General features: G+C 27.2%; 1 protein-coding gene across 1 annotated transcript in view; it reads left to right on the plus strand.

Moving 5' to 3' along the window:
• Positions 1 to 4,522, plus strand: part of LOC142331802 (uncharacterized) — a 37,891-nt gene extending 33,369 nt beyond the window's left edge. Inside the window, exons 4-5 of the mRNA XM_075377925.1 lie at positions 1,938 to 2,070; positions 4,369 to 4,522. Coding sequence (XP_075234040.1) covers positions 1,938 to 2,070; positions 4,369 to 4,469 — 234 coding nt within the window. The 3' untranslated portion in view covers positions 4,470 to 4,522. The remainder of the gene's footprint in view (positions 1 to 1,937; positions 2,071 to 4,368) is intronic.
• Positions 4,523 to 9,655: the final 5,133 nt, after the last annotated feature.

The following is a 9,655-nucleotide window of genomic DNA, read 5'->3' on the forward strand; positions in this document are numbered from 1 at the left end:
AATGATCTTGGGTACCTAAAAGAAAAAAATTATAAAAGCTAATAATATGGTAGTGAACAAAAATTTATGAACTTTATGAATTTTATTTTATTGACAGAGCTACCAGATATTATTTAACTGATTTATAGTGCTCACTTTGTAGCATAGGATCATAACGCAAGACATTCAGCATGTTATTAGATGTGCAAAACACACATCTAAAAAAAAGGAATCTAACAAGAAATTATCAGCTTACTAGAACATATTACCTATTTATTAAAAAAAATTAAATTTATTAAAATAAAGTTAAAGGATAGATTCAATTTAGTGTGTAAAAATGGCTGCAAAGACTGCAATTAAAAAAATCTTTTAAACATCAAGACTTACCAGTTTTGTCTAAAGGACAGGAGCTCTGGACTGCTTCAATGTTAGCTTCTGTTTCAATTTCATCAACAAATTCATCTTTTTCTGCCTCTTGGGTTTCTAGAAAAAGAACATAATACAATAAAATCAGTAACAAAAAAAGTGTAATGAATTTTCTATTATAACATACTTTAGGTTATAAGGAAAAATGTAACCGTAACAGATTTTTAATCAGAGTACCAAAAGTTATTTCTAAAGAATCTTAAAACAAATTTTGCTTAAAGGTCAATACCGTAAGCAAATACCATAATTAGGGAAAAATTAATTTTCACAAATTTCATACGATATCATTAATGGTTTTCATAAATAATCAGTGAAAATGATAGCTAAATTTAGTACATCCTAACCTTAAATTGAATTATACAAGTTATATTAAAAAGGAATTGAAATTAAATTGCAAGTAAATTTTCTTGTTGCTAAGCTCAGAAGAATTTTCCCACGACTAAAAATGGTGGGGTTACTTTTATTCATATTTTCAAAAACACAAGCTAGCTAGAAAACAAAAAACCATTAACCACATGTGTTAATCACAATAATACAAGTAGAAACAGTTGATTGCATGAAATCTCTTAAGTAACATCTAGTTCACATAACATAGTTCACCCTAAGCCAAACAAGCCTAACAATATCAAAAAGAGGAAAACTCCCATGTGGATTAATGTTGTTACATAAGAGGTTTCTAAAGTTGAGAAATATTCTGTTTTTACATAGATTTCTTTTCTCATTGTAGCATTAGCTACAATTTTTTCAGCACATAAGGGATTTCATAGACTTGTAGAGTTTGAAAAGCCGATTCCAGTGATATATATAACTCAAAATCGATTTTTGAGGCATATAGGAGGTTTCACAGAATGAATGACGATATTAAGAGTTTATTAATTGAATCCCACTCAATCAATGAACTGAAGTTAAACATTCAGCAAGTGTTATTTAAACATTCAGCAAAATGTTATCAGTGCCACTGAATGGCACTGATAACATTTTGCTTTGAGTGATTCTTAGGCATGATCCCTCTAGCACATCACCAAGTAGGACACTCACTTATTTAGCATTAACTTATTTAACAGCAGGACACTCATCCCTAATTTAACATTTTTAGTTAAAATATGGTAAATATATGAACTTTTGTTGTGGTAATTTATATTTTCATTTTATTCATAAATGTTACATGTCACAACTAAATTTTGTTTGTAGCAGTTGCTACCTATATATAGTATATACCCTATTTATTTGTGTATTCTGAATACACAAATATGATTTATATTAATGAGCAGAAATTTTCCAAAATTATGATTTTAAAATTGGTGTTTAAAATTCATTTCTGACAACAGGAGATTTCTTTAATAATGTAATTTATCATTAGAATTAAAATATTTTTAAAACAATGTGATGTTTGTAGCAATGCACAGTCTCAATTCATTCAAAACACTATTTCAATTAGTTTAATTCATACTTCTCTGCATACATGCTTTGTTAATTTAAACAATTAACATATGGAAAAATTTAATAAAATAACATTTTTATTTTTGTTACAGGAAAATTTATGGATTATCCTTGCATGTGTCTGTATAGATATTTATCTGTTTGTGACAGGAATGTGGGAAGTTCTAAGATATTTTTTTAATGACGCCAACATTTCTTTGAATCCTGCTGGTTTTATTTATTGCGGTAAATCTAAACAGTACAAAAACTTGTTTTTTTTGGAATATACATCTTAACTTATTTAAGTTTATATTTATTAATATTTGTTTATCCACAACTTTTGTTAATTGTATTGTAGAGCCTTATACTTCTTTTTCTGTTTAGCTCCAGAACCACCGTAAGGAATTATTTCAGTGGATGAAATGTAGTGTAGTCTTGTACAATCTCAGGATAACTATTCCTGAGACATGTGGTTAATGAAACCGAACCACCAAAGAACACCAGTGTCCATAATTCTAGTATTCACGATCTGATATTGTGTAATATCATCCTTACCTTTAATTTTGATTAATTATAAAATATGTATAAGTAATTATAAAATTTATATGTATATTTAATATTGATATAAAATAATGTAGTGTAACAAGTTGTTGCAAAATCACTGTGTCCAAGACACATTCTTCAAAAAGTAACTTTGGTGGAACATTTTGTGTCTTTTCATGTGGATAATCAATCTGATGATTTTCTCTTTTCAACAGAGTGCTAACAGATCTCTTATAAGAAGTTTCAAAAACATTTACCATTATTAACAAAATATTAAAGTATAATATTTTATAATTTAAAAAAGTATTATTAAAAATAATAATAAATAACATTTTACAAATTATTTAGAAAAATAATTTGTAAAATCAATCATGCATTACTTAGAACGGATGAGACAGAGGTTCACAATTATATTACTAGATTCTGTTCATGCCAAAAACTCTTGGTTATTGTATGTTTACTTCTGACCACATGTTAACAATTAAGCATTAATTTCATTGAATATTTAATTTAAATACATGAAATGTGCTTGGTTTCTGTAAAATCACAATGCAATTGTCTTAATATTATTTACATGCTTTATTAGTAGTTACTAATAAGTAATGTTAGATTAACTTAACTTATTAAAAAAAAAAACATTATAACCCAAATTTGTAATCATTAAGCAACTTTCAAAGGGCATTTCTTGCAGGTAATACTTGTTGGGATGGTTAAATTCACTTATGTTCTATTTAGTTTAAAATAATGTACATTTTAAGTTTCATAAAAATTAGATATGAGGCTGGAATAATCTAAATTTACCAAATTTTACCGACTGATGTTCACAAATCAAATATCCTTTAACGAACTACATTTTCTAATTTGTGACATCAATTTTCCAAATTTACTAGGATGCTAACTGGAAATAATATATCCTTTCATTTAAAATAGATAAGCATAAATTTAATTCTATTATTTTAATTTATCTGATAAATTAATGTAATATTTATTTATAAATAATTATAAAAACTATTTCAACTTGAAGTTCAATATAGTTACTTTTATTGATTCTACAACTGAATTTACAGTTGTATTGAATGGAAAAGAATATTCAAGAAATGCTTTTTATCTAAAAGTAAGGACATAAAATTAGGTATACTTTGTGACAATTGGTTAAGACTTTATTTCAGAAAGTCCCATAACGGTTTTATGATGAATCTATACAAGAACATTGAAGGCCTATCAAGTGGTATCATAATGAGTTTATATATTCAATCAGTATATAAAATTTCATAATTATGCATTAGTATCAGTCTACAGTTTTTGATAGTCAACAAGCAATATGCTTGCATCAAATTTTCCATTAATCTTGGTCAGAGACTTTGATTATGTTTTAAAAAAACAAATACTTTTTTCAGTTGAACACAGGTTTAAAATATGATAAAGAATAATTTGAGACATTAAAATATTTCTTGGAATTTCTTAAGATAAAGTGGCTTTTAAAAAGATTACTGCTGTTCCGTTCTCAAAAACAAAAACACAATTTGTAAATATTAAAAAACAAAGGTTCACTATAATGTTTAATTTTTTACGTTTTGTTTTGTTCTTTTTTTTAATAAAGTGCATTTTAAATCAAATTCTACATATATTTATGAGCACTACATGTAGAAAAAAGCAGAATCAAGGATTAGAATAATCTGTTCATGAAGGAATCTCAACTTAATAAAAAAAAAAAACATATTTCAGGATACATATCTATTCTGATCAATGATATTGTATTAATCACCTGAAATGCATATTATAACATGAACATATTATAATATGAAAGTATGACTGATTTATAAAATATTTACCCAAACAGCCTCTGGTGATAAAAAAATATATAGTTTAAAAAAATAATTTTTACACTACTTTTTTTAACTATTTTTTTACAAACATAAAACCCAAACAACATAAATGTATTGTTTATACATTGAAGATTATATATAAATTAACTATTTTGGCCTTTTATTTTTGTTTCAGTTTTGAAATTGTGCTTATCCATTTCTTTATTTTGTTACTATAGAGAGCTTAAGAATAATGCAATGAGTAAAAATGCTAATGAAACAACATTAGTAAATTAGAATGAAAATCGAGCATAACTTCTTACAATAAAAATCTAAATTAATTCAGTTAATATAATGTCAATGATATAAATTATATGTATCAATAAAAACATTAAAATATTTTTGTACTGTTTGTATTTTTTAATCTTGGTTTATGATTTTAGGCACACGCTCCATTTAATAAGCCATTAATTATTTTATTCTACGTTTAAGTATATTGCAGTAAAAATTAAGTTCTATAAGTTATAGTAACTTTCTTAATTCTGTTCCAGTTTTGAAACATTATATGATATGTGTTTCAATTCAATTAGTTTATATGGAGTTTACTTTATCTTTCAGTGCTTTTATAGTACCACAGTAAATCTTAACCCATTAGTAATATTATTTCCATATTTGTATATGTTGTGTAATTTTTGTTATTATGTAGTCACAAAAAGTAGTCATCAAATTTTTGGCCAGAAATGGATAAATATGGCTGCTGATACTGAATTGAAAAGATTCATTAACTTGTGTATAACAAAGTAATGTACAAATTGTTGCTAGAAGCAATTAAACTAGGATTATTTTTATATTGTGCATTTCTCCTGTAGTTTAAGTCCTAAAAATTTGAAAAAAATATAGTATTATTCCTAAACGTCAAATCAGTTGCCAAAGACTTAAGATAATAATATCTAAAAAAAGTTATGTCTGGATAAAATTTAGACATTTGTTTGGCTGAACAGTTAATTTTTTTTCACCAAAATAGGTTTATTGGTATAAAAATATTATATTTTTTGTGATTGCTACACATCATATATACTTGCTTTAATATTTATATGGTAAGTATTAATACAGTATAGTATACCTATACTAGTATAACAATATTTTCTGTACAGTCTCTCTTTCTGTTTAGCCTCTGGAACCACCGTAAGTTATTATTTCAGAGGATGAAGGATGATATGCATGAATGTAAATGAAGTGTAGTCTTGTACAGTCTGGTTGACCATTCCTGAGGTGTGGTTAATTGAAACCCAACCACCAAAGAATACTGGATACCCATGATCTAGTATTCAAATCTGAATAAAAGTAACTGTTTTCACTAGGATTCTCTGTACAATCTGGCCAAATCTTGGCCTTTTGACAATCCTCAAGCTTATAAATGCTATCATAATTGCCATTTCTTCATTACCAGAAAAATACTCGTATTCAGTAGGTGCTAAGTCCAGGCTTTAAGGATATTCAGATTCAAGGATTTTAAGGATATTAATTATCTAATTACCATAGCAGAGTAGTAGCATTTGTACCTTTCATTCAGAGGTCCTGGGTTTAAGTCCCATAGGATGATCCTATGATCATCGTATGGGATGATCATCCTGATGGTCCTATGGTTTTTTTATACATTGTAAAATCTTAATTTCATATTTCTATGGACAAGCTTCAAGCTTGTATGGTGAATTAATCATCCAAGAAAAACAATTGCACTTGAATTATTACACCAAAAAAATTGTCATTTAGCTGTTTAGACATGCCTTGTACTGCAAGAAAAAAATTAGAGTTCAACATACCACAATATTTTGAGTTACTTTATTTTTCTGTTTACGTGGCAATCTGTTCAACTAGTGAACAATAAGTAATCCCCATGACCCAATGAGGTGAGGATGATAATGACATGTAAATGAGGTGTAGTTTTGTACAGACTCAGGCCAGCCATTCCTGAGAGGTCTGGTTAATTGAACTCCAACCACCAAAATACATTAGTGTAAAGTATCCACTGTCTACTCACTATTCAGATCAGTATAAAAGCAACTAACTTTTAATAGGATTTAAACCTCAGAACCTTCAAGTTAGAAAATCAACAAATTAACCATTAGACCTGCACGGTGGGCTTGAATGATTCTTAATCAATTTCTTTATGCCTTACTATACACTTTTGAACCAATATTCCATGAGATTAACAAGCAAGACTGCTACTCCTTTTATGTTTCAAAAGATAGTTGCCTTATTTTCCTGGAAGCAAAAACATTCTGCACGTACTTTCTTTTGGTTTTGCTGGGAGTGAATATTGGTCTACTTTACTGATGGTTTCTATCTGTACATTTACAAATGAAATCAGTATCATTACTCACAACAATTTTAACCAAACATAGGAGAGAGATGTGATATATTGACTCGCCAACAAAACATGATGTTGAAAAGACTAAGAATCTGTCACACGATTAAAAAATTCATACATGCTTACTGGTGAAAAAAAGACCAATGTGTAATCTGTGTGACAAACAGCTCACAGTTAAGTATACTTTAAGAGTGTACAATGTATGAAAACCTCAAAGAGGTATAGATTGAGAAATGATATTGCTGCTGACTTTGAAAACAATAAAGAAGACAATAGTTTCTTACCTTCATGACAGTGGGTTACTAAGCTGTTTGTAGTAAGTCTGTTAATAAAGCTTTGTGTTTTGCTTGGCTGCAAATACTTTGTGTACCTTTTATACCAGAGCATAGGGTTTTACACAGTTTATTTGTAATTGTCTAGAAATTTGTGAAATGTTTTTAATATTATGTTTACTTTTGTGTTTTATTTAAATGTGAGAACTCTATACACCATTCCAACTGATGATGTGATGAGGGCTAATGCCTTAGAAATTAATCATTTATCTCAAAAAAGGAAAAATAACCATTTTTAAAATAACATTTTAAATAAAATAACAGTGAACAAGTATGTATAGCAATCAGGATGAATAAAATATGTTTGTTTTTAAGTAATAGTAATAAAAAACACATTCATTTTACAAATTAAAAAAAATATGTTTCAAATTAGAATTATTGTTAGAAAAAATTCACTTTCAATTTTATGACTGCTGGCCTGATCAAAATTGAAAACATAGTTGTAAAGTATAATCTCTTTATCTATCCTTTTATTTAAAATATAAGGTATAGAATTATTAATAGAGACTGAGTTTTTGGGTGTTTCTAAATTTTATTTATATTGCTTATACTAGATAACATAAATATAACACATTTCTAAAAAAAAATTGTTAATTCAGAAATAGCTATTTTGATCAGTTTGTGTACATGTTAAGATTATTTATGATGTTATCATCTTGACGGAAAGATAAATATCAGACTACTCAGAATTTATTTGTAGTATGGTTGGTTATAAGGCATTCAATCGATCCAGTAAATTAATGAAATATGATGGTATCTGTGTTTTTGTTAGAGGAAATATTGTAGTCAATAGAATAACATCAGTTTTGATAGAAGCAAATATGCTACTAAATTGTTCTATAGATAAAAAGAAATATAAAATATTCAGTATGTATCAGTCACCGGCTAATGGTGTTGAAAATTTTATAAATTTAGATTCCTTCTTACGAAATAATTTATGTGATAGTAATACGATCACTGTTGGTGTTATGAATATAAATATAATTGAATGTAGTACACTAGGGATTGAACATGTAAGCGTACTACTATTATGTGGGTTAAATAGTTAAAAACAAACCGACTAGCGTTTTCAATTGTAGTACTAAAAATCATGTATTGATTATATATTTGTAAACTAGTTAAACATTAAAATGCTGGAGGTTAAATTATAAAAACCAATATAATATATCACTTCAGTAAGGCCTGTCACATCAGGACAAGAAATAATAAAGTTTTAAGGATGATTTTTTATCTCCAAAAACAAATCTAAAAGAAAATTAATAGCAAGCTTCAAACAAGAAAAATAGGAAACTGTAAATTTTAATGATAATGAAGATATTAAAACGTTCTAACTGAAAAATTTGTTAAGAAATTATGAAAATTTACTGATAAGAATTCATACAAAATTGCTATCCCCATAAATCAAGAGCAATCAAACTCTGAATTAATGGAATACATTTGAAAATGTGGTAATGTGCATAGAAAATATTAAAATAACTGCTTAATACCTAACTAAAAAAAAAAAATTGCAATTATACAAACATATTCAGCAATTTAATAAGACAAAGATAAGAAAGAGATAAGAGATACTATGAAAATAAATTTCAATCAAAGAAAGTAGTAAAATGACATGGAAATATATTAAAGAAATTATGGATATAAAGAGCAATCTATAGCCCCTCAAGTCAATTTAGTAACCTAAATAGTGGTTTTTAGTAACATGGATAAAAGACATTTAACAGTAATAATACAATAGAAATGAATAAACACTACCATGATGACCAGTTTCCTACCTACCATTCAGCACTGTCAGTCATCTTTTTTCTTTCATGCAACATATGAATTGAAAATAGAAAATATAATAAAAATATGAAAACTGACTTCTCCTGCTATGAATAACTAACTGGCTATTAAAAAAAAAATAACACATTTTTTATCTAAGTCCCTTGGAATTATTATTCAATATTTTGAATAAGGAAAATTTCCTGAACTTTTTAAAATTTCTAGAATAAACCCGTTATTTAAATCAGGCGAAAAAACTAACCAGGAAATTACAGAACTATTTATCTTTAAGTAAATTCACCAAAATTATGGAATAAAATAATAAAGATCAGGTTATTGTGCTTCTTAAAATTAACACAGATAATTACTAATAACAACCTCAATAGCAATAAAAAAATTATCCATATTTTAGAATCTGGCAAGGGTACCAAAGTTTTAGAATTTGACATGGTGCCTTAAAATAGATTAAATAAATTTCACTTATATGGAATTCATGGTACACAATGGAAATTATTCGCAATTTATTTGAATAACACAAAACAAATCCTGGAAAAAATATCAAATCTCTACGCAATTCTCTGGAATCTATCCAAATCTCTATATCCTAGGATACAGTACTCTCACCCTTATTGTATCTAATTTATGTAAATGTCTTCTGTATCAACCATGTTTTGGTATTTAAAAAAACATCAATAATATGATTGTTATATCTTTTGTTGATGAAACTGCTATTTTATTCTCCTGAAATCATCGCCTGCATCCAGGAGATGATATTTCCCCCACATCAGAGGGTACATGATTTTAAAAACTGGTATTCAGTTTGAACATAATGTCCTTGAGTAAGTGTCACCTATATTTTACTCAAACTTAAGAGTCTGATTTGCTTTCTGACAGATTTGATATTTGAAACAGATTTTTGGTATTTCAGTTGCAAGAACCTAAGCGTAAAATTAAGCCACTTTTCTTTTTATACAGTCGCATTAAAGTTATTACATAATCCAGTTATGTTGTTTAAATTA

Source organism: Lycorma delicatula, chromosome 10 (assembly GCF_047948215.1).
Source record: "Lycorma delicatula isolate Av1 chromosome 10, ASM4794821v1, whole genome shotgun sequence".
In the NCBI taxonomy this organism is placed as follows: domain Eukaryota; kingdom Metazoa; phylum Arthropoda; class Insecta; order Hemiptera; family Fulgoridae; genus Lycorma; species Lycorma delicatula.